Source organism: Hippichthys cyanospilos, chromosome 4 (genome assembly GCF_059441005.1).
Source record: "Hippichthys cyanospilos isolate Australia breed blue-spotted pipefish chromosome 4, RoL_Hcya_1.0, whole genome shotgun sequence".
NCBI classification, from domain to species: Eukaryota; Metazoa; Chordata; class Actinopteri; order Syngnathiformes; family Syngnathidae; genus Hippichthys; species Hippichthys cyanospilos.
The window spans coordinates 19,761,088-19,787,737 of record NC_142372.1 but is presented as its reverse complement, the minus strand read 5'-3'; the positions used below and the strand labels follow the sequence as shown (position 1 = coordinate 19,787,737).

The 26,650-nt window shown below is 39.0% G+C and overlaps 1 protein-coding gene across 4 annotated transcripts in view; it reads left to right on the top strand.

Moving 5' to 3' along the window:
- Positions 1-26,650, top strand: part of tspan4a (tetraspanin 4a) — a 113,256-nt gene that overhangs the window by 58,783 nt on the left and 27,823 nt on the right. For 3 of the 4 annotated variants that reach the window (XM_088413806.1, XM_088413804.1, XM_088413803.1), the window contains 2 exons: positions 13,717-13,908; positions 24,169-24,243. In XM_088413806.1, the coding sequence (XP_088269932.1) occupies positions 13,717-13,908; positions 24,169-24,243 (267 nt within the window). The remainder of the gene's footprint in view (positions 1-13,716; positions 13,909-24,168; positions 24,244-26,650) is intronic. The other variant, XM_088413805.1, reaches the window with a different exon arrangement.

Here is a 26,650-nt window from a genome sequence, read left to right as displayed (position 1 = left end):
GCTCTGCACCCACAGGTAGATGACCCCTATCCTATGTGGTCCAAGATGAAAAAAAAAAAGATATTTTGCAATGCGGGCATTTCACCTGACCCCACAAAACACAAGAAGATGCGTGCATTAAAGCCTGCAGTTTGAAGAGAGACTAAACGTCTTGTCATGTCACCAAGAAAAGAACGAATGCAAAATTCAGTTGTTCACCGGATAAATGAATACCCAAATATGTGTTTGTCTACATATGTAAAAGAATAGTCTATGAGGCCTCCTTGTGCCAAGGCAGCTGCAATGATGAAAAAGTCCAATCTAAAATCTCATTACGGCTTGCAACACAATGAAGTGGATGGGATGTTGAGACAAACATGAACCGGTTAAAGTAGCACTCTTTGTCTGAGTGTGGGTGTCCAATAGTCAGCTTTTATTAGACCACACAATGACAATGTTCCAAGGGCAAGTTCTGTGGTAAACCAATTGATAGCTTACAAGCCAAAAGTTTGTGGAGCGCCTTGTTATCGCCGTTGAGCTGCTCACTCTCAACAAACCAGACTTTGAAATTATTCAACTGCAAACAGGGTTCTTACTGCCAGATCATTTTAACATTAATTATTCGATTGATTATTCCACCAAGTAATCAAAGACTTCAGTGCTCCATAAAAGAACATTAAAATTGATTTTTTTAAATTTTGGTTTTCTTTTTTTATCAATCTACTGAGGTTGAAGGTTAGTGGATACAACTACCCATATTTGCTTCCTTCTCTGAGTGGATATAACTCATTTATTATCGTAAATTACAGTATCGAAAATTTACAGTTCCTATGCTATCACGATAAGCATTAGCTTGCTAGTGATTACCATTTAAGGTCAAAAACACTAACTACTATTTAGTTCATACGCACTCCTTCAGGATCTTGTGGTAAACATCAGAATTGATTTTTCAGTCAATAATAGCAAGTTGTCCTGGTCCCGAGGAAGCAAAGCACCCCCAGACCATCATGCTGCCACCACCCTGCTTTACTGTTGGCATCATGTTCTTTGGATCAAATGCTGTGCCATTTTTACTTGTTTTATTTCCTGGGAAGCCTTCTATGCATGGACTATTTTGGACTGTGTTTTCCTTATTGCGAAGTTGTGAATACTGACCATAACTTACATTTCCTCACATGCCCAGATAGGTTTGTATATTTCTCCCCACTTGGTAAGTACAATCATAATTTAGAAACATTTATATATATATATATATATATATATATATATATATATATATATATATATATATATATATATATATATATATATATCCACACAGAAATCAGGAAGGGGGCAAATAGTTTTTCCAAAGCGCTGTATTATATTCAGTGGCATAATACCTCAAAGTTGTCTTTCATATTCCAGCAGTCAAAGTGACTGCCACTATGGATCTACATTTCAAGTATGATTGAAAAATCTGCTAATATTCAAACTTGCGAGGAGACAATGATGGCACTTTGATGTTTTACAGCAAGGAAGTCTCTATTCGATAACGCTCTTTTTTTTTTATTGGGATCTAGACCAGAAAACCTTCTTGCTAGTTTGGGTTGTTGTTCGAATGGCAGATAAATTATAAGGATGGCTTTCAAAGCCCTTAAGTGGTAGCCTTGATTTGTCTGGCCCTTTGACATCTCTTAACTGCTTATTGAAGCAAATGGTGAATTTGCTTTATTACACAAGGCAACAAAGTAGAAAAACATGAGATTTTTCCACGCAGGTAATCACAAAGTATTGTATCAACCCTTGTGCGGTGGTTTTATTTGTTCTGGTGGACCCAGTAGATTTCTTGTTTTTCAAAAGCTATAATAATCATATAATCTTCTGTTAAAACAGATGATGAAAAATTAAAACACTTTCCACAGACTCAAACACAAGGGTCAAAGTTTCTATACGGTAATTTGTTGGTTTTTATTTTTATTAATTATTTTAAAAATAGCAGTTAGCCTTACCAGCTTTAGTCATACCTCCACTCATCTTAAATTATTCTTAACAGAAGAACCACACAGTATTCGATGAGACAAGGGCAGCCCAAAAATGTATGGACAGACAGCAATATGTGATGATGATGATTATATCTCATATTATTATAATATCTCAATACCTCTTGAACAGTGTCACAATAGCATTTCAAACTGAACACCTTTGGCTTTAGCTATTTTTAAATCTGTTTTACTCTTTTTAATGTGTCTTATTAAGCTTGGTTTATGCTCGACACATGAACGACCACGCTTTCTCCCCAATGTGCGTGCTCCCCAGGAGTTGCTTACGGTATTTAGGTCACGTTAGTCCTTTTCAGCTGAATCATAAAGGTGTTTGTACGGGTGAACATCCATAAGCAATAGTTGGTCTGCTTGTTTTCTGTGCAGCGCAGTGATAAGCACACCCGCCTCACAGAGGCGCAGACCTGAGTTTGAATCCTGCTGGCTCTGGCCTTTCTGCGTGGAATTTGTTCTCCCCGAGCCTGCATCAATTGTCTCCGGTCACTCCGGCTTCCTCCCAAATTAAAAAAAAAACATGGCAGGTGTATTGGACACTCAAAACTGCCCTTATCTGTGATTGGTTGTTCATCTCTGTGTGCCCTGTGATTGGCTGACAACCAGTCCAGGGTGCACCCTGCCTACGAGTCTGCTTGGATCGGCACCAGCAAGTCTGCGACCCTTGTGAGGATAAGCGGCTATAGAAAATGTGTATATATATATATATATATATATATATATATATATATATATATATATATATATATATATATATATATATATATATATATATATATATATATATATACAGTGGTACCTCGGTCTTTGAACGCCTCTTTACTCGACCAAATCGGTGCTCGACCAAAAAAATCAAGTAGGTAATGCATCGGACGTCGATCAGATTTTCGGTGCTCGACTAGCCGAGCCTAGCCGAGCCTAGCCTAGCCGAGCCGAGCCGAGCCGAGCCGAACGCGCTCCTCGGCTCTTTTCGGCCGACCCGAACGCGCTCCTCGGCTCTTTTCGGCCAGTTCAAGCGCCAGTTCAACTCAGACCGCCAACGGAGTAAGGCTTACGCAGTTTGTTTGAGTACGTATTTCTTCCCAATTTTCAACTTTTTTCTGTTGCGCTAGCCCTTAGTGATGGGTCCTAAGAGAGATAGTGATAAGGGGAAGGCAAAGAGAAAAACAGTGAGGACCACTATCGAACGGAAGAAAGAAATAATAGCAGAATATGAAAGTGGTCTACGGGTGTCCGACCTCGCATCGAAGTACGAAATGGCAAAGTCAACCATTTCCACTATCTTGAAGCATAAGGAAGTGTTAAAGAAAGCTGATGTTGCAATGGGAGTGACAGCAATTAGTAAGCAAAGGCAATGAAAGGGGATTCCCCTTCCAAGGATTAACCCTCCCTCCCGTCCTCGCCGCATCCATTCCCGTATGCCATCAGCCACTCTCCAAAACGTAAGTAAATTATACAAAATGCTTAATAATGCTTTATATATCTTTATCATGTACCGCTTGTGCACATTTACGTCCTCATTGTTGTTTAGATACATGTTCTTATAATATTTTAGGTATTTTTCTTAATGGTAAAAACGGATTAAAATAGTTTCCATTATTTCTTATGGGAAAAATTGTTTCGGTGTTCGAACAAATCGGTGCTCAACCACCACCTCGGAACGGATTATGGTCGAGTACCGAGGTACCACTGTATATATATATATATATACAGTCGGCCCCCGGTTTACGAACACCCTCTTTTACGAACATTTCGACTTACGAGCGTGGACCGCGGAGTTTTTTGTCCCCCGCTTACGCACAAACCTTCCGTCTTACGAACAATATGAGATGCCGGCCATTGTGTTCGTACAATTATTTTCGCTTTGCTACGTCAACTAATTTAGAAGTTGGCGCTCATCACGGCCACGTCGAACATTATTGCTCTCACAATGTCACAGTCACTGTCTCAGTCACGGTGTCAGTCACGGAGATGCTATTGGCCGGCGTCACGTCAATCACAGAAATGCCGATATGCTATTGGCCGAACGCCTTTATCTAGCCTGATGGCACAGCTGGTCGGGACGGAAGGATGGAGGGAGAGAAAATGAGTGAAAAACGGAAGGAAGGAATGTTATGAAGACTTTGCAAACTTTATCTGTTAGACATGGCTTCTGAAATTGCAAGTGGCGGTAAAGGAAGAAGTAAGAGGATGATGACAATAGAAACCAAGCAGGAGATATTAAAAAAATACGAAGGAGGCACACGCATAGTTAACCTTGCTCGTGAGTATGGACGTAACCGCTCGGCAATCTTCTAAGGGCAAGACTTTCCTTGCCGGGGGACGGACCTCGCTCGACAACAAAATGGAGAGGCTTCTTCTATTATGGATTAAAGAGAAGGAAATCGCCGGTGATATGTTTTAGTTTGAGAAAAGTTCTTGTTTAAGAAAATAAATCAATAAATTCTGCGGGTTGGTCTCTGCTCACCTCCGTCTCCACTCGGCTCAAGTCACGTCGCCCCAGAGGAAAATGTCATTTATCCTTTGTGTATCCATATTAAGTTAATTAACTGCAAAGTAGATTATGGTATTAATTTTAAACGTGTGTGAATATTCGTGATGGTTCTAACTATGATTTCACCACGCTTTGCTGGTCAATGTGTACGTACAATTGAACTCGCTTTGCTACATCAATGAAATCATCTGCTCACGCACAACACGGTAACGCTGATATGCTATTGCTCTTACAATGTCATAGTCACTGTTTCAGTCACGGTGTCAGTCACGGAGATGCCGATATGCTATTGGTCGAACGCCTTCATCTAGCTTGATGGCACAGCTGGTCGGGACAGAAGGAAGGAGAGAAAACCAGTCAAAAACGGAAGGAAGGAATGTTGTGAAGACTTTGCAAACTTTATCTGTTAGACATGGCTTCTAAAATTGCTAGTGGCGATAAAGGAAGAAGTAAGAGGATGATGACAATAGAAACGAAGCAGGAGATAATAAAAAAAAAAAATATGAAGGAGGCGCACGCATGGTTAACCTTGCTCGTGAGTATGGCCGTAACCGCTCGGCAATCTTCTAAGGGCAAGACTTTCCTTGCCGGGGGACGGACCTCGATCGACAACAAAATGGAGAGGCTTCTTCTATTATGGATTAAAGAGAAGGAAATCGCCGGTGATATGTTCTAGTTTGAGAAAAGTTCCCGTTTAAGAAAATAAATCAATAAATTCTGCGGGTTGGTCTCTGCTCCCCTCCGCCTCCACCCAGCTCAAGTCACGTCACCCCAAAGGTAAATGTCATTTTTCCTTTGTATATGTTATTTAATTTAACTGTAAATTAGATTATGTTACTCATTTTTAATATGTGTATAAAGTCGTGATGTTTTTACCTAAGGTTTTTGCACGCGTTGCACGCATTCACTAATTAACATAGGTTTGGATTGCCCGTCATACAAGCAGTTCGAGTTACGAGCATAGCCGCTGAACGGATTAAGTTCGTAACACGGGGGCCTACTGTACATACATATATATACATACATATATATATATATATATATATATATATATATATATATATATATATATATATATATATATATATATATATAGATAGATAGATAGATAGATAGATAGATAGATAGATAGATAGAGAGAGAGAGAGAGAGAGAGAGAGAGAGAGAGAGAGAGAGAGAGAGTGACCCAGCCACTGACAAATGTTGGACCTGCAAAATTTTCTGATGTGCACACCTCTGCATACAACAAATTGTAAGATTGTAAGATTTTTTTTTCATTTTGGGTGCTTTTCTTTGAATAAAACCTGCACATTTCTCAAAAGAAACAGTAGTCAAAAGAACACGAAAGGGAAAACATGTATATATTGTCAAGGCCCTTTAAAAATGAAAACCCTATTTAGCAACCTGGATATTCACCAAAAAGGTTATGTAAAATTAAAATCAAGGGCACAGTTGAGAAAGATGTTACTGGCAAATATTTGTTCCCTAATATTGTCTAATTAATCATTGAAATTGTGAGCTAATGCAATATAACCTGTGTATTTGTTTTACAAAATTAATATGATTGGGTTCTTTTGAAGTCGGTAACCTCTTGGACTGATGTATTTCTTGGACCACATATTTATGCAAAATAGAAAACATCTAAAACCCAGACAGACAGACCCAGCAGGAAAAGCGGGGAAATTATTTTAGTCCAACACTTTAGAGGATGAGCTTTATCTAAATTGTGTGTGAAATAATATTAACACTTCAGTCACTTGGATCCGTTTCAGTAAAGGCTTAGAGCATAAATGACCCCCCATAATTTAAACAAAGAGGATGGTTGGCTAACTCGTCCATGTACTCATCAAGTCACATTATCCCATGTTGTTAGAGAATGAGTTTGCATCCGAAGATGCATCAGTTTACAACATTATGTGTTACATTAAAATGGAAATGAAAGGAAAAGACAGTGCCTTTATGGGCACAGTGACGTTTTGCATGTTCTTGACTGAAAATAAGCACCTGTCTACTCTCTTCATCCCACACACTTAAGGGGGTTTGAATGGTTCCGTCACTCACCCATCACTTTTGGCCTCAGGTCAGCTGGAGTCTATTCAGACTTTTGACAAGAGGCGGGGCGCACCGTGGACTGGTCCCCATCAATCACAAGGCACATATATGCCATATGGGCAACCACCCACATTGAAAATCACACCAATAGGCAATGTAAATTAAATTGCATGCACTATAGTAACCCCATGACCAGCCTGCCTTCCGACAGAATGATTAGCTTTTTTTTCCTCGCTTCAAATATTTACGCATTATTTCAGAAACAATGAAAAATTAATGTATAAATCTTTTAATGGCATAACTCACGTTTATTTGGGTAAATGTTTTGTGTTTTTGACAGGAGTTTTTGTGTACACAGTTCAATGAGAACGTTTTGAAGGAAAATTGTTATTTTTGTGTCATATAAAGCCGCTTAACTGAACAGATTTGAATAATGGTTGTGGTATGTCATTGCTGGCTGACACCACACAGTAACATAATTACTTTGATTGTGAGTGGCTGCTTACACATTTCATTTCAAAGTTGTGTGACTGAAGCCTTGCTACTGTATATTTTGTGTGAGTCAACACTTGAGTCATTTGCTTATAATGAGCGGCATTAAGTTGCAGATATACTTTGTCTTTGGATAGAAAAATGATGTTCGTATATGCTCGTATATACTCCTTTGCTACTTTCACAAAATGTTTTTTTTTTCTAATAGTTTGCTGGCTTCCAAATTATTATCCATGTAAGATCAATGTTGAAAAAAAAAAACATTGGTTCTCTTGTCTGTAGATCACAGATAAAAATCTCGCACAGTTTTGACCATTTCTTTCTCATCTGTAAACACACAGCCGATGTAACTTGACCAAAAGCTGCAGTTTTGACTCATCTGTCCGAATGAATTTATCCCAGAAAAGTTCAACCTGTCTTTTAGAGTGACCACTGTGGGTCTTTCTTTCCTTAATGTAAAGATTGTAACAACAACAAATAAACACCAATATATTGAACTTCTGACAAAGGCGCTGAAGTATGCTGACTGGGGAAGGCAACCTTAAAACATGAAACAAGTGGAGCCGCTGTCTGGCAATGTGGGCCAAAAACAGAGCCATCCACTCTAATCTGAAATACCACCAAGTACAAAGCAAACAGTAACCAATTTTGTAGCAGTATCCAGAAGCTGTTTGAAATCTTAATGTTTAAGTAGGCAGGAGTTCCCAACCACCGGTCCGTGGCCCAGTGCCAGTCAGTGGATCAACAGATACACCCAAAATCATGAGGTTTTGGAACTGATTTAGTGTACCCTTTAACAGTTAGAGAGCTGTGCTTTATTTGTGCTTTGTTTGGCTGGATCTTTGTTTTTTGGCACTGCCTCTGGCCAGTGTTGACATTACATTTTGTAGTGAGGAAGGAGGGTGTGGCTTCAGTGAGAGCGGTCACTGTCGGTGACACACGTGTTGTTCCATCTCTCTGTGAAATCAAGCCCACAAGTGTCTGGAAGCTGCGCTTTCTTTGTAAGAATTTTGTCACATGATAATATGCGAGTGACTCGGTGCTGCAGTGAATAGTTCATCTACCTTACAGTTCAAGGTACCTGAGTTCAAATCCACCTGGCTCTGGCCTTCCTGTGTGGAGTTTGCTTGTTCTCCCCGAGCATGCATGGATTCTCTCCGGGTACTCCGGCTTTCTCCCACACTCCAAAAACATGCACGGTAGGTGAATTGGACATGCTAAATTGTCCTTAGGTGTGATTGGGTGCGTGAATGGTTCAGGCTGTTATAATTCTTGCAAATGTGACTTACCTGTGTAACTTCGATATAGTGATGTTTGATATTGAGGAGAGAGACATTGGCACCCTTTGTTCGGTGTATTTTCTTTTCTTTGCGGTTTTACAATATAAACAAGTGAGAGAGCTGTGCCATTGACTCAACTGCATGAAGGAGACTTACACTCATTTGTTGTTCGCTGTAAGAAACAGATGTACTGTCAAGAGACAGGTGACGAGCCTACAACTTTGATAAAAAAGAAAGCTTCTTACAGGCAATACTAGCAGCCCTACTTGAAATGACGACATCTTCCCAGTAAGGACTTCAAGCGCTACTTCATAGCCGAAAAGGACCCACAAAATGACAAGGAATGGACTTTGTGCTTTTTTGTTACCGAACCAGATAAACTCGCAAATGGTGGCAGCCTCAAAAGTATATTCAATCGCATCACATATACTGTATGTGATGAGAGAAACAAGCTGAGGGCTCCTATGATTTTGTCATGATTAGTGAGCTCATATTTTATGTGCACTTCATAATCAAGGCGTCCAGGAGGCATCCTAATGATGCCTTAACCACAATTGGCTCCTCTCAATGCGGAGGAGCAGCGGCTTGACACTGAGTCCCTCCTGGAAGACCTTTAAGGGAGAACTCAGAAACCCCAGCGGACGAAACTCATTTTGGGTGCTTGTATTTGGGATCTCACCACCCACAGCTCGTGACCAGCTCGTTAGGGCAGGAACGTAGACCAACCGGCAAAAAGAGAGCTTCGTCTTTTGGCTCAGTTCTTTCTTTACCACGACAGATGGTACAGAGTCCGCATCATAGGAGATGTTGCACCGATCCGTCTGTCAATCTCCCCTTCCATCCTACCCTCATTCATGAACAAGACCCCAAGATACTTGAACTGCTCCACTTACGGCGGGACCTCAAAATCATCTCAAAATACTAAATTACATGCATCACTTATTTGCCCACTAGAATTCAGTCAATGCAACCTTGAAGTGTAAATCTTCAAAATGTTGTCTTTGTTTATTAAGATGTTAGGAAGCTCATTTAAGCACATTTTATACTACAAGCACTAATCAGCACACCATTTAAATATTTGGAAGCAGCTCAAAAGACTGCTTCCAGTGGTTTGCTGCAAACCAGTGAGCTGCAGATACTGTATTCAAATGGCTGTTTAGGTGCTTATTTAGATTGATTGAAATGAAAGTGACTAATCGTCGTTACCATGCAAAATGTGTGGTATCGACTTTTAGAACTGACAATTCTTTTGTTTCCTGTAACATCGATGCTAATTTTTGACCTTTGTGATCCACCTTGCCTACATATTCCACACTTAAATGCCTGTTGATACATAGAGAGGAAATCAAACACCCCAACAAAAGAAGAAATATTTTCAACAAGCTAGTACACAAACAAAAGTTAAATGTGAGTCATTTTGCTTATTTTCTTTTTCTCTGCATGTGGGTTGGACTTAATAGAAATGAATAAAAGTGAAAGTGATGGGAACTCTATGGGAGATATTGTTTTCCTTCCCCATCATGGTCTGATGGACTGGGGATAGTCTCTCTTCCTTACTGTGGAAATTCTTCCAAGTATCAATGCTATTTTCATCATTGTCCTATCAAATATGAATCATGAAATCCCTCACTTTAACATTTATGTATTTTAAGTACAGCCTGTCAGTCAAACAGGTGATAAAAACAACTCCCCTATTCTGTGTCAGTCAGTGAGCTGACGAGTGTAGCTCTCTCTGCCAGTGAACATACAGTATATCTTTATATATTAAGAATACATATACCTTCACACATCCCGTTCCTTAAGTGCGGTTGTACATTTGATATGGAGACGTGTTCGACTTAAGGGAACATACACTGCACGTTTGCAGAATAAAAGTAACAAGGTATTATATCTTGTCTGATGACCTCGAAATGTTCGATCATCTATTCCCAGAATTCTCTTTCATTCTTTACACATCACTCGGTAGCCAATCTTCATTAAAGAACATACTTGGTGGCGTAAAAACCCTTTGTTGTGAGTCGCACTAACCCCAAGACCCTTAATTTGCTATCTGCTGAAATCCCCCATCTGTGGCAGATCGTTTGCAAAACTGGAATCAACCATACCGCCTCCTTTAATTTTCACTTTGCCCCACTTCCAGTGAAAGAACTCATTAAATTACATGTTGTATTAAAGCGAGAAATGGGGAAAAAACAAATCAGGAGGAAACTGTAATCTTGTATTTAGTTATGTAAATCTTAGAGCCTTTGGGATTTTGAGCAAATGGTAATAGTGTGGGTATTTGTGTGCTTCCTGTAGATGTATCTGAACTTATGACTTATGTGCATCATAAACACACAGCTACCCCCACAATCTTTTGTGTTTCTCTAAAGGCCCAAATGGTGTGCCTAATAAGCACACAGAGGTTAAAAAAATGAGCCGCTGTAGATTCCAAGAAGTGATTTGCTCTCTGAGCAGCTGAAGTGTCCAAGCACTAGCCCCTGTAGCGTACAACGGCTTTAAAATATAAAATATACTGTATTTGCTGCATCGGATTATAAAACGCACGAACAAAAATGTATTCGAAAATATATTTTTGTCATGTATTCGCTGCACTGTACTATAAACCACACGTTGTAACATTAGATACTTACATAGAAAGATGGCACATGGTAGTTTACTACATTTTTTTTTAAGATAAAACTTTAATCAAACTGCCTGGTTACAGCAACATCAATGCCTTCAACGAAGATTGAACATACCTGTTTGAAAATGGGAAGCACCAAAATACTTTCAACATAACGCCGACACATCCAGATGGTTAGAACATTGCACTAACACAGGAGGAACATGCCTGTTGGCATTTACTAGTTTAGAGTGCTGCCTGGTGGTGGATAAACTAGCAGTTCAAACTCAACATTAATACTTCAATTGCGTCATCTTCTATTTCCCTTTGTGTGGTAGGGAAATTGCCCCCTGGTGGGCAGTAAAAAAACTGCAGATAAGCCACACTGGACTAGAAGCCACAGGATGAGAAAAGTAATGGCTTATATTCCGAAATTTAGGGTATGGAATATATTTTGTAAAATTTAAGAGTGTAAGGTGTGGACATGATGGAAGAGGGTGGGGACTCCGAATGCATGGGAGGTGGGAAGTGGGATCTGCTTGGAATATTAACATGACGATGACAAAAAAAACAAAAAACAATAAACCAGGTCAAAAACTGCGAGAAAAGTAACTTAAAAAAAAAAAACTGAAATAAACTTTGTACAAAAGACAACTAAAGACTCAGGACAACTTAGGAATCGAAATCAGGAGGATAACAAGGAACTGACAGTGACAAACCTCGACAACGACAATTGGACAGTGCCCGACAAGAACTGAAAGGGAACTGGAAACTAAAAACACTCAAAACTGATGAACAAACAAGGAACACCCGGATATAACACAAAAGGAGCAGGGAGTTGAACTTAAACACATGAACAAAAAACCCTGCAACTCAAAAACACAAAAAAAAAACAACAAAAGCCTAAAACAGAAAAAAACAAACAAACAAAAAAACAGATACCAACCCATAAACAACTACCAACAGAAGATAGTATAGTAAGATAGTATAGTATAGAAAAATAGTCATCAGTTTTGCTGAAAATGCTGGCTGATCTTATAGTGTTGTATTTTTCGTAGTACTGTATAACGCAGACTTAAAATTTTTAATTTTCCCCAGCTGATAGTGTGCCTTTTGAACTTGTACAAAGTAGATTTGCTGAACTGGTTTGTTTTTCTTAAAGGGACAGTGTGTAAGATTGAGACCGTTTTTCATTAAGGAATCAATTAAATCATTATACATTTCAAAAACTTGCAAATAAATGTGTTCTTAATGACCAACAGTATGTTTTAAATAGGGTATAATCATCGGTCTAGTTATCAATAATTATATTACATGAGGGGGTGGCCGCCATGTTTTTTATATTTACGGACAATGGTAAATGCAGCGTCTCCCCCTGTACGTAATGAAACACTGCCAAAATCTTACACATTGTCCCTTTAATGTGGAGTCATGTGCATAATAACCCAGTGCAATTTATAGTCCGCAAACTGCGGTGTTCATATTTCCGATGAACTCATCTTTCGTCTAAAATCCCAAATCAAAAGCAAAATGAGGAGAGACAAAAGAATTTTCTAATATTAAAGTGAGACAAACACAGAGGACCACAGGAAAATCCAAACAAACAAACATCACTATTATGTTCCCACTTTAATTCCTGCTGTGGAACTTCAGGAAAATGTTGAGTTAACACACTGCACACTACAAATATTCTTTCACAAGATTTTAGTATAACAAGTTTGTAATAACTTTCAATAATCTTTGTCCCTGTCATTGCCATGGCAACCACAGTAGGGTATCTGTTGTGGTTTGTTACAACAAAAGAAAAACTATGATCATTTTCTGCACTTTTACATTCATTCACAACAAAAATGCATGCACAAGAAGACGTGTCAAATCAGGGATTTCAAAACGGGGTCCTGCCCCATGCAGTAGCGCAGCTATGTTGCAGTGTCCATACTTTGGCTTTTAATGGGTCATCTCTGGCATTTGGACGGCAATCAATGCACAGTGTACCTTAACTCGCACACAAAAGTCCGCTGGGATATTCACCGGCCCCCCTGCGAGCCCTGACCTTAATGAGGACAAGCACTAGAGAAATGGGATTGATGAATGGGTCATGCGCTGAGCTATTTCTACCTGCAAATTGGTGGGGCAGCCAGAAAGTATCTCCGATTAAGGTTAATCTTGTTTACTAACAACTCTTCACCAAGATTGTTGCCCCACAAATCTGACATTCTAGGAAACATACAGACATCGCTGTGAACGTTAGAAGATAATTCAAAAAGAGATCTTTTCCTGACCGCCACACTTTCAACATCCTTCCAGCTATTCTCTGTGTGTCGTGGATGAAAAGGGCTTGTCAATAATGTTTCAATGGAAAATTGCACCTTATATTTCGGGGTACCACAGGTTTATTATTTACATTTGTTTTCCCTGACTGTTTCGATAAACATCCAGAAGAATGAACCCTCGTTAGCACAACCCAATACAGAGGATAATTGCTCGGAATCCTCTTTTCGACATCAGTCAAGTCTTTGCCGACTTTGAAGGGTGGGGGGAATGCTGAAAATTTGCCTCACTGTCGGAATGCGTGCACCACACTTTAAGCAGACGTAGCAATCTAATATCGGTGTCAGCCTCAAAGAAGATTCGTTCTGACTTTTCATTTTAATCACGGTCATCGCAGATGATGGGCCTTGTTAACCAGTCACTGTTAAAGGTTTTAACAGCCACCGCTTGTAAAGCGTCCTGTTTGTTTCTCTCCTGACAGTCATGTCTCTTGTGTTCCCTTTGCAGCTGGGAGGATGTGGTATACTGGGGGTGGGCATTTGGCTCTCAGTGACCCAGGGCAACTTTGCCACCCTGTCGGCATCCCTTCCGTCCTTGTCGGCAGCCAACCTGCTCATCGCCCTGGGAACCATCATCATGGTGATCGGCTGCCTTGGCTGTGTGGGGGCTGTCAAAGAAAGCCGTCCTCTCCTGCTTGCAGTGAGTTATTTGCCGTCACGGCACCTGCTGCACATCTCACACATTGATAAGCTTTGCAAAAAGATGACTGATCATAACACTTAGGTTGCGTTTCGAAAGGTTTCACTTTTTTTTCCCCGAGTCGCTGCTCTCTGGATGGTGGCATGCTTGCCAGAAAAATGACCTTATGCTTGGATGAATGTAAACATTCTATTTTTAGAGTGTCAGCTATATAATCTAATCAGAGCAATACGATGCCTTTTATGTCACGATTTCTATTTTACACTACACTGCGGCGTGAATTTCAAAAACTCCGGAGAGGCTCGCGACAATGAAAAAAGACAACGCGCTTGCCTTTCATAGTCTATATACAGCAAATGTGGCTAGAAAGCCAATAGATGAAGCAAACAACATTACAAATTCATCAAAGAAGATGTTATCATATCCATGATCAAATTGAGCAACAGTCCTTCGGCATCTAATTTTGGGCAAGGGGCATAGTTGAAATGGAAGCGTACTTCTTTGTAAAATTGAAATGCATCTCTTTCAAGTAATCTATCTTAACTCACTGGCCAACAGCCAGCAAATTTAACTAAAGCAGCAGCGTTGTCACATGAGAAGTAAACTTTGGAGCTCTTCAGCGGAGAGGACATGCAAATGGTAGAAAGTAGAACGTCTGTCTACACAAAAATCCAACACAATCACACGCAACTTGCAAACGAAACCCGTCAAAAGAAAGCTGACAGGGACTTCGAATCAAAACCTGTTAACTAGAAATTATGAAAACAGCTTGACATGACAGCTTGAATGCTTGCCTTTAAATTCTGACTATGTGTTTCCGTTGTGACAATGTGCCACTGATAATTTAGAGCGTAAAACTGCAAGATATCAATCCTATATGCCGCGGTAAACAAACTCAAGAGCCATAACAACTGCATGGCAAAGAAACAAACCTGTCACAACAGCAAAAGGAGGACCATATATGACAAAGGTGATAAATTAATAAAAATGACAAGACGTGGACACACGCAGTACCGACTGATATCACAAAAAATGTTTCCTCACAATTAATAAAGTACTCGTGTCAGCGGCGACCATCAGAACCTTGTCAAATGTGACAACAATAAGACAACAGCAATCCATTTTAACTCCAAGTGCAGACGTGCTGGCTAGTCACTCTTTGTCAGGACTTGGAGCTTACTGTCATCTGTAGCTTCCAGCAGGAGTGCTTCTACATTAAATGTATGCTTACAGCCATTGACGGCTGAAGGAAAAAAAAAAAAATTATATATATATATATATATATATATATATATATATATATATATATATATATATATATATATATATATATATATATATATATATATATATATATATATATATATATATTAATGCAGTGCCAATGAATAAAATAACTCACTTTAAATAAAACACTTTAACCAAACATGTGAAACTATTTCAGATTACATCTTAATAAACTTGACAAATCCTTTGGATAAGGGCTGAACCAACAAAATTCTGCCCAAATTGTCTCATCTGCATCCTTGTCCTTCTTTGACACATAAATCCATTTTGTGGTAACCGACCTGTATGAGCAATTGGCTTACATTTGATATGGTCTGACACTTGGTAGAAATGTTCTCTTCTACGAATCTGGGTTGTCACTGTCTAGGGCGAACAGCAGATGGCGGACATGTCATCACGTGGGTGGTGGTGAGGTGATAGTATGGGCAGGTGTGCATTGGACATTTTAGTGATGACATTTTGAAAGCCCAATGAAATCGTTATGAAATCCTGCGGCCAATCGTTGTGGCATTCATCCCCAACTATCACCTCAAGTTGCATTTGCACAATTCCTAGATGGAAAAAAACGTACCAGTACGTCTAAATCCGGTTACTCGTCCATCATATTGACAGGTGGTTCCAATGCGTATTATGGCATACTAATTTGAATTGCATCACAAACACAGAATGACACAGTTTAGAGTAAGTACAAGAACAGACCCACACAGGACAGATTTAAAGGCTGCTCAAGGATTTAAATTTACATCAGAAGTCTGAATGTACCATTTCAATTGAAGTCAGTGGCTCCCCTCCATTTCAGTAAAACCTGCAAATTCATTTAATTCTACCAACTCAGTTCATCGGCAAACAGTTTTGATGTGCACACATTACACAACTGATGAAAGGTGAGTTTAAGACTTCAGATATGCACAATGAGCTCGTTACTGTGAAGTCTTTACGACCCCCCCCAAAAAAAAAAAAAAAAAAAAAAAAAATACACATCACAGTTTTGAAGTAACTCGCCCAGCACTGCATATATGTGTGGAAAGCTTCAACCCAATCAAGAAGAGTCTCACTCTTTGTGGATGCAAAACATCTGATCCGTCATTAAGACCCACTGAGAGAGCGAGAGAGAGACTTCTGCAAGGCAACAACATTGTTTGGGTTAAATTGCCCTCATTAACGAAACATTCACTTTTAAGAATGGCCATGGAGCCACCTGAAGGCCAATATTGGATGTGTGTTTGTTATTTGCCAGATGCTAAATTATTGACTCTCTTTGAAAGGGATGAAAGGACAGCACTTTGAGACATAAGTGGTTTCTGGTAGAACAAAGCTCCCACACTCCTCTTTTAAACAATCTGTCCGTTCTGTCAGAAGACAGTGTTTACATGATTGGCCTTGCAAGAAAGATGTTTCTCACTGAGATGCATGTACGTAGGCAGCTGTATCTTGAACCTTCGGTATATTTTGTTTCGATGCCTTCCGAGGTATGCCTGTCATTGTAAAAATGCTTTACCATCATTGGATGTTTTCTTTCTTATTCATACAATAATGAGTTAGGCTACATCTCAGTTGCTGCAGGCAGTGGCAATACCTTTCTGTGCCGTCAAGTCGTGACCTCTCCGTGCTCTTTTGTGTTGTATGTAATTTATTGTGGTCTTCAGCTAATCGTAGGAAGTAAGAATCCCGCAGTGAATAGCACACTAGATCAAGAATTGGTTCCTGTGGTCTGAATGGCTCTTACTTCACTGTTATGTTATGATCATGTTTTCGGTTGTTCTGGCACCTTAATAGAATGTGTCACCTTGAGTTTCCCTATTTCTTGTCATACGCTTGCTTGTGCAAACAATAGTAGTCACCTCTCTGTAATTGTGCGGGGAAAAAAGGAAAACATCTTGTGCAAAGGAGAACCAAATTAAACTCTATTTCAATGTGTTGTTCTTCTGTGAGGCCTAGGAGGTGTGAACAGGCGGAAGATTGATCCTTAAAAAAAAAAAAAAGAAGAAGAAGAAGGAGACTACACAGCAGGAATGAGCAATTATAAACTGTGTGGGATTAAGTTTGAGCATGATCCATGACATTTGCTCCACTGGTGGCCAGACCAATTCCTGTGCTGTCAATATAATGAGAGTAAGAAAGTTATGAGTTGGCTTTAATGAGTGGCAGAGCACTTCTAGGGTAAGGCTCTTTTTCCCCTTCTCCTTTCCCATGGTAGGGTAATTAGCACAGATAGTTAATGAGGGACACCAGGTGTCAATGCGACAAATGCTTGTTGGCTTTGGTGGTACTAAATTTACTAAAGCTTTCAACATGAACATTGTTGCGCCACACTTTACCGAAGCAGCTTTTTTATAGTGAAACTTCATCTGCTTAAGGTCACTGTGTCGATTTAACAGGAAATGGTCAATGATGTAAGAAACGTCTCATGTAGTGATTGTGTCCAGTCGCAAATCTTTGATGAATATGAAATGTTTCAGTCACACTTATTTTTAGCATTTATACAATATAAATCAAAACAAAACACTGGAATAGGTTCATTGTTGATGTATCATTTTTAAATTGTGTACAAGGTTTTTCCCCTTTTAATGAATGTTTTAATGAATCACTCATACAATGTTTCTGTTCTAGTTTATGTAACACTAAACAGCAAATTTGTATCAGAGATGGTTGTAATTGTATGTGCATATTTTTGTCGTTGATTTAAAAAAAATGTCCTCACACACCCATAATATTCTTTTCTTTCATTTCCAGAGCAATATTTTCCATCAGGGTTTTTCATGACCTGTTTTCCAGACTATAAATCTATATACATTCAGAAATCATTATTTTTTAGTTATATACCATTATTTTACCAGTCCGGCCCGCTGAGTTTGACACCCCTGACCCAGCTTAAACCTAGATTGGTTAAATTAGTTTGAGCAACAAACATGTTACTATACGAGCCAAAAATAATTAACAAAGACCAAGCACTTTGCAGGCATAATGGTCCACATTTTTTAACCTCGTCCTCACAAGGGGGAAAATTACTGGTGCCTATCCCAGTCGTCTTTGGGTAGCAGGCGGGGAACACCCTGGGCGTCCATTTACACTTAAAGCACACCTAAGGGAAATTTGGAGATTCCAATATACAGTACCTACCATGCATGTTTTAGGGCAGTGGTTCTCAATGTGGGCCAGGGGTCCATGGCCTGACTCCAGGGGCTCCGTGAAATCATTTGGGTTATTAATATTAAAAAATATATATATTTGTGTGTGTAAATTTTAGTATGGCTGAAAAGTAACAAATTTAGTTGTTGTCAAAGTGAATCTGTTGGTGAATCAAAGTGCACTTATGTTCGGCTTCAAGTATTTTTGTTTGTTTGTTTGTTTGTTTGTTTTGTTTCCGCTAACTTTGGCTATGGGGGTCCTTGAAAGTTTGTTTTCGTGAAAGGGGTCCCTGACTCCAAAAGGTGTGAGAACCCCTGTTATAGGGAAGACAGTAGGAAGCTGGAGAAAACCCACGCGGGCACAGATAGAACAACAGAGCAAGAATTGAGCCCACGACCTGCGACCTGTGACGTGCCAACCGGTCATCCACCGTGCTGCCATAAATGAATAGGATATATAAACATGGAGGACTATTTAAAGCTGTCGGTGTATATAAAGACCCACGACTAGGTGATGAAATGTTCGTTAGTGGGCGTCTTCAGCAAAGCACATGATTTGTGTGACACTGATTAGATGACACGGTCCACATTTCAGTCTGAAACTCCCACACTGTCACCTTTCTCTTTTTTCTTCCTTTGCCCAACACATGGCAAATAAAACATTTTCATTCCTTTGTAAGATGTGAATGTAAAAATGCAAACTGCCAGTACAGGTCATATTAGAATTTTTCTTTTTATATACTGCATGCAATTGCTGTGGACTCGGAGGGTCAGAGCAGAGCACAATTGCACACGCGCACAGTTTAGGGGGAACATTGTAGTGACATTTTTTGTCAAAAAGTTAATCAGATTTGTCCTTTGGGTCACACAAAACCAACACACCCAATTTAATGGAATTCCATTGACGATTCTTTTGAGCTGTGACCTTGTCGCAAAAACATGACTGAAATGAATCATACTTTCCTTGAGTCATACAAAAGTCACAGGAAATGTTTTCAACATGTTGTTCTATTTAAATAATGTTTTGCATGGGGCCAGATACACAGACTTTGTCACCCAATCTCCACATACACGGCCATATTTATCGATTTCTCCATTCTTTATAAGCTGCATATAGAATAGACTAGAAGCCCTTTATTGTCATGAGGAAAAGGCAGATTCCACATTGGACTGGTCACCAGAGAAAGAAAAAGAAACATTATTCACATGACCTGACTTCAGTGAGTAGGAACTGAACTCATAGAAGTCAAGCAAAACAAAGCCAATTCCATGTGAAGATAGTGATCATCAGTTTGAATCGTCAGAAGTACTGTATGTATTAAACATTTGTAAGTATTATAAGGTTCGTGTGCGCATTGTGCCGTGTGTCATTTTGACACAATTTTCATGATGAAATGGTTTTTGTCACTACTGCAAACTATAATCACAATGAGACACACATTGTTAAATGAGTGCCTTTGTGACAGTGTCACTCAAAACTTAGGGGTGTTATTTTTGCAAAGGCAGAATTTTTGATGCGGCTTTCATGTTTGATGTTGTTTCACCCCAGATATAATGCTGGCTGTGGTTGGTGTATTTATTTCCCTGTGGGGTATTGTAATCCACCAGGCATTCAATTTCATATCTGTATAATGATAGAATGATTTCACAGCACTAAGTTCAAACTGTCAATATGAAAGAAACTTAAAAATGGTGTGGAGGTATGGTCATGTGGTCACACATTAATCTACAGGAAAGCAGACTGTATTGGATTGCTGTGGAAACAAGGAGGCAGATCGGACTAGATTACGTGACATGTAAACAGTAGACCAGAGATCTGCAGGTAGACCGAGTTCAATCGGAATGACATAGTCTCCACATCAACCCGGTTTACGGCAACACTGCTGCTTTTGTTCCTTTGAGGCACTGATTTGATAGTTTGGCCCTACATTAAAACAACTGTAAACATAGAAACAACACTTGCAAACTGCAGGGTTCTTCTGGATCGTAGTTCTGTGGAGCCTACATAATCCGGACACAGGAAAACTTGTCCACTGTACCTCTGAGGCATATATAGTGTGTGCATTTTATTGTAGCCATTTTTAGGAATGCCAACACAAATCAAAAACCCATTAGAGTGTCAAATAGACAATAAAGGGCAGACTTCAAGGTTGAGCAATTAGTCAGTGTAAAATGATAGAAAGCAAAGCACTGTGTTTCTTGTGTTTTTCTCCACGGTTTCCAGTTTGTCAAAAATGAGGCAATAAATAACAAGGAAGGGGCATATGCATTTTTAGTCATTATTTTTAATCACTTGCACCGTTGCGTCAGCAAGCCACAGAAATGCATTTGTCAATTCATGTAATGGTGGGCCTCATGTCGTCAAACATAAACACTGCCCATTTCCACATCCATAATTTAGCTAGACCTTAATATAATGTCAATTTTGGAAGTTAATCATTGTATTAGGTTTGCTCATGCTAATCAGTTCCTGCTATGGCTCTTTTGTCTAAGACATGATTTTCCAGTCAGCCAAACCGCCAAGTCAATGGCAGATAAAGTCAGCGTGGTTATTACATTAGTTTGCCTGAGTGTTGCATTGAGGTAGAAGTCAAGAATGGCCTGCTCGTAGAAACAGTTTCTCAGAAATGGGCAAGATAATTGAAGATTTACTTGGTTGCTTACTTTCACATTTACCCTGTGGGCAGGCACTCTGAAAACACAACTATTTGTGTACGAGACAATAAAACGAGACATAATATGTTGAAGCCCAACATCACCAACAAGATTTACTCCGCAAAAAGAATCGACAGATGATGATGACAGGGTCCTATCATTTTTGATTGTGAAGTGGGGAAAATTATTTTGCCATTGTTAAAAACGCAGGAGGAGAAAATAACGATGGTTAGCAGGCTACTTACTAGTTTCATAATGTCACCCTCTAAAGACATGAGAGTAAAGACAAGACTGACAGTTGCATTCTGGGTGGCTTTTGTTGTGACTGACAACAAAAATGAACTACATTTGCACCACATCTCTATTTCATGAGCTACCCTTTTTTCTAATTGTTTGTATTGATTGGGTTACTGATCTTTACCTTGTGTTAATCAGTTCAAATTGGTTGGTCAACAAGCTTTTACTGTAATTAGTTTTATCCTACACATTACTGAGTAGAAAGTTGCATTTTTCTTTTGATATTCATTGCTATTCCTAAATGGAAATAACTATTCAATGAAATCCCCACGCAGTCGGCTAGATTAGCACACTGTTTTTCACTTTATTATTATTGCCCTATCTACCGTGATCTAAAATGGATTTTGGTCATTTTAAGTTCATTTCAGCTCTACAATCCAGTTTGATAAGAGTAACCGGCAGTTTACAATTCCTTGAGGTGCAACCAGTAATTCAGGAGCTATCTTGTGATATATACAGCAATAACAGCAGGACGCATTTAGTCTGCTATTAAATGATCCCACTTACTGTGGCAAGGGCCTGTGTTCTAAAGAAGATGAGTTACGTTTCTTATAAAGACCAAATTAATGGGTGAAATATTCAGGGAGCCACAGGGGAAGGAGATGTTTGTTTTTCTTAAGGGTACATAGAGACAGACATGGTGAAATGATTTCTTTCTGTGTAATTGTTGCAATTGGATCTATCTGCAACCATCAAAAGATGTGAAGGAGTAAGAGTTTATGTTCCCTGTTCAGACAGAAAAGTAAAACATTAGTGTGAGCTCTCATAATTTACTGTTTATCAAAAAAAGAAATGTTCTCCGCAGGGATCGATCAAATTTCATCTCAGCAAATATTTTGCAAGATTCCATTTATGCCAAAGACGTATTTTTCCCAAGTCACAAGGGAACAAAACTCATTCTTAAGTAAACACCTGGCCATAAATCTAGAAATGTTTTTTTTCCCTTGCCAAGTACATCAATTTAGGTAAATAAAGCCTTGCAAAAATCACATATTTTATTCATAAGGACCTTGCATTGTGCTCAACGGGGGCCGCAATCAGTGTGGCGCCCGGTCAGTTTCTCATCCGTCAGTTTTGTTGCCACTGACATCTTTGGCATTTGCACACGACAACCCTTTTTCCACCAAGCTCCACCACTTTATATACTACAGAATGCTTTCCATTGTTCTAAAATCATATCTCTATGCTGTTCCTCTATTATTAGCATTGCTAAAAACAATACAGTATCCATAATAGTGAGTTGAAATTGATCTTTTCAGTGTAATAACAATAACAGAATGGATGAGGAACAAAGTACAATCTTTAGACATTTCCTTCAAACAAAGCGTGTCATCTTGTGGTCTTAAACGAGCGTTGAGGGAAAAAGAATGAACGGGAAGATTTGTATGCATTCGCACGCAGAGATGGAGTACTTTGCCAGGTAAACAAATTCACATAATGATAACATAGCATCAGATGTAAATGGCAGTTCAGTGTCTTGACTCAGGGGGTTTTATTTTTACGCTTATGACAATGTTTGACCTGATGTTTGTGTCGAGTGTACATGGAGGAGATTCTCATCACACTCATGACCACTTGCCTATATCCATCTATCTATCTATCTATCTATCTATCTATCTATCTATCTATCTATCTATCTATCTATCTATCTATCTATCTATCTATCTATCTATCTATCTATCTATCTATCTATCTACCTACCTACCTACCTACCTACCTACCTACCTACCTACCTACCTACCTACCTACCTACCTACCTACCTACCTACCTACCTACCTACCTATCTATCTATCTATCTATCTATCTATCTATCTATCTATCTATCTATCTATCTATCTATCTATCTATCTATCTATCTATCTATCTATCTATCTATCCATCCATCCATCTAGTCAGTCACTCTTCTTAGGAGCAGACTGCTCCGTCCAGCTCATATTTGAAATGCGCCTTTTCCAAACTGCGTGTTTCGGTGCCCGTCACTGCTTTCTTAATGGGATTCGGATCATTATCATCGAAAAAACCACTTCAGACCAGTCCAATGTTTTGTCCAGAGCCATTCCGTGGTGTTTTGGGGTGTGCGTTTTGGGTTATTATCCTGTCGAAGGACCAATGACCCATTGGCTGAGACCAAGCTTTTGAACAACGGAAAGTCTATTTTGTTCTGTGAGGACTCGCTAGTCTTGTGATCTCATTGTTTTGCATATTTTCAGCCACAAATGCCTTTGGTACATTGTGGGCCAAACTTTTACATTATGATAAAATATTATCTGTAACCTTATCTGTCTGCTGGCAGTAGACTTAAATAAATAAAGCGCTCTGCTCCGACAGATACCTCATGAGAAAGAGCAACCCATCCTTCACATCTATAATCTGATAATCTCATCTTTCTGTGACCGTCTAGAACTTTTTATCGTTTCGGAAATGTTTAACCCCTCCCGGCGTCGCTCAGAAGCCCATTTTGAGTAAGTGGTTGATGGATGAGCTCAGAGATGTTTCAGGAAGTCACATGCACTCGCAGCAAGAAGATGTATCACCCATCAAGCAACTCATCTTTGCTGTTGATTGAATGAACGCTATAGGCAGGGACTGGTGGAGAATAGATTTGGAACTCTTTTAACATACTCAAAGGAGGAAAGAAAAAGAGTAAAACATTTGATTTTCAAGGCCGGACTATTTGTTTATTCTTCAATCGCTCTTTCTTTGCTGACTACTTGACACCAGTTAGCCTTCTCGTTTTGTGCGCTTCAGGACTCCATCGCGCTGCTGCTTTTCTTCCTCATAAATTTAATCTTTGTTCACACTTCAAACATCTGCCTGCAATGCTTACTCGTGAAGTGTTTTCTCCTCCGCAATGACAGCCAGGTCCTCACTCTTCTTTTCGCATGTCCACAGTTTTTCGTCCTTCTTCTGCTCATCTTCTTCCTCGAGATCCTGTCCATCATGCTGTTCTTCATCTACCAAGACAAGGTAATAACATTTTCCATGAATTTTGTATCTCAGTCAAAGTAGCTGGTAAGAATATTTTGTTTTTTTACTGTGACTTAGGAATGATGAAAGTGTGCTCAATTTTTATTTATTTTTACACACATCCCTTCCATATTTATTAAATTGTAATAATTGTTAAAAAAAATGACACGCTGGACATTACAGAAAAACATTGTACATATTTTACAACATGCTTGTCAATTAACACAGCTGGATAATTTTAGTGTGTAGTTCATGTTATTTTGGGTAGTTTAACTGTGATGCGATAGAAAAATAAATGTTCGCATCACTACTACTTGCTAATTTGGAATAATATGGACTGCTTGATTCACCTTGAGTAAATGAAGTGTACTCATAAGATGAAGTGTAATTTGTAATTGAGACACTGGAGGCCAAAATGTGCCGCTGATGCAAAATTTCAGCAAGCCTGCACGAGGCATTGTCACTGTCACACCTGACAGGAATTGTGTCATTTGTTCTGTCTATTATGCGCCATCTTGGCTATCCAATTGACTGGGTGAGATTACTGGATGCTGGGGGAACGCCAATCCATGTAATACGTCTACCTTGACGTTTCCAAGTCACTTATGTCACTGGTGAATAATGCCAGGAGGTCCAATGCCAAAACATATTTATGTGATAGCGGGAAGTCGAATTCATGGAGCCACAGACACATCACATCAAAAAGCACCGCAATCTAGACAAACATAAATAATTTTAGAAATAATAAAAGCAGTATGGTAGCATCTTTGAATCCCAGATAATACGCATAATGTATTTTTTGTTTGTTTATTCTTCTACTTTTTCAGTACGATAATGAGCAATGAAATACAAATGAGCTGTGTGTGGGAGTGCTGGTAAGGTTTCATGATAGACCAACTAGACCACCAGCGACTATTTTTACTCTGATGATATTCTAATGAATTATTAAGTTACTTGTACATTTCTAGCATGGCTCAACCTGTTCAGTCAAACTCAGAAACGCTGTTTGACAACCACAACAACAGCAATCGTAATTTAGCAGATAATTATTGAAGAAAAGGCTGAAACTCACTTATAGTCTCCTGGCGTTGTAATCACCTGAAAGCAGCAGTAGTTACAGCGAATGTGGAATAGTGGTTGTCCTCTTGAGGCGTATAATGACCACATCTGCAGCACTGCTTTTGAATTATGGGGGCTGTTCATAAATCACCAGCGGTTCTAAACCACCGGTGTTGCATTATTTATGTGTTGAGGCAAAACATGTTGTCTCCAAAGACAGTAGTCAAGGCCAAGCCCGTGTGAGATGCCTTAATGTACTATTTAGATAGATAACAATATACTGCTGGACCTTGATTGTTATGCTATCCGCCACGATAAAGGAGAGGTCGCTCCCAGGTTGTTCTTATTATTTTTATTTTATTATCACATTGATGATTCCCAATGACCAGTTGTGAGTTGGCAAATAAGTTTCTCTACAATGTCATTGTTTTCTGTTTAAGAGTAGCAGTAACTGTGACAATGAAGACACGCTTCCTATTCCTCTCATAAATGTGGTGATAAGCATTTAATGAATTTTGAATATGTTCCAAATAGACTTTTGCTTAACATCTGTCATCCCACAGAAGTAGAACATTTAAAAATGTTCAAAGAAGCCTGGAGTTTCTTATGCATACTTTTATTTATTTATTTTTCAACTAAGTAATAATGTTTTGAACATCAAAGGCCGTCAATCTACCCTTATCATTCCCATAAACGGCTAAGCGAAATTCTACTTGTACACCCTCCACCCCACCCCTCCATCCCTGAAATGACTATACGACCGCATGCCTTTGGCAACCTTTATCAAACGTAAACAGTAAATATCACTAATAAACTAAAGTCAATATGAGTTTTAATGAATAAAGTAAATAAACACACAGTAAATCCAAAATAAATTGAAACAAAAATGAATAGATAAATCTAATGTTGGTGTGCCTTTTACAGAGAAAAAGGTCTGAATTTTCTGGATGCAAAGTGATCAATTAGGTCGTTTTATGACAATTGCTGTGAAATGTCATGATCGCTGCTTCTGAGTGCCAAGACACTTAAGTGCTCTTGTGCCGATGATGAGCGCAGGTAAAACTTAATGAGCTTCACTTTTAAAAAGATCACTGCAATGTGGAGGGGATCCAATGATTTACATTTAGTTAAAAAAACAACAACAAAAAAACTATTACATTCTTCAATTGAAAATGTTCTTTTGGTACTGAAAGTCATTTTATCCATTAATGTGAAACAAACCTGTTATTTTTGTCAGTTATTTTTTAAATCATTAAATTGGCTTAATTGCATCATACTGTACAAACAATTCTTTAAGCTGAACATTTTTATGTAAACCAAATTTTAAAAAAATATATTTAAACATTTA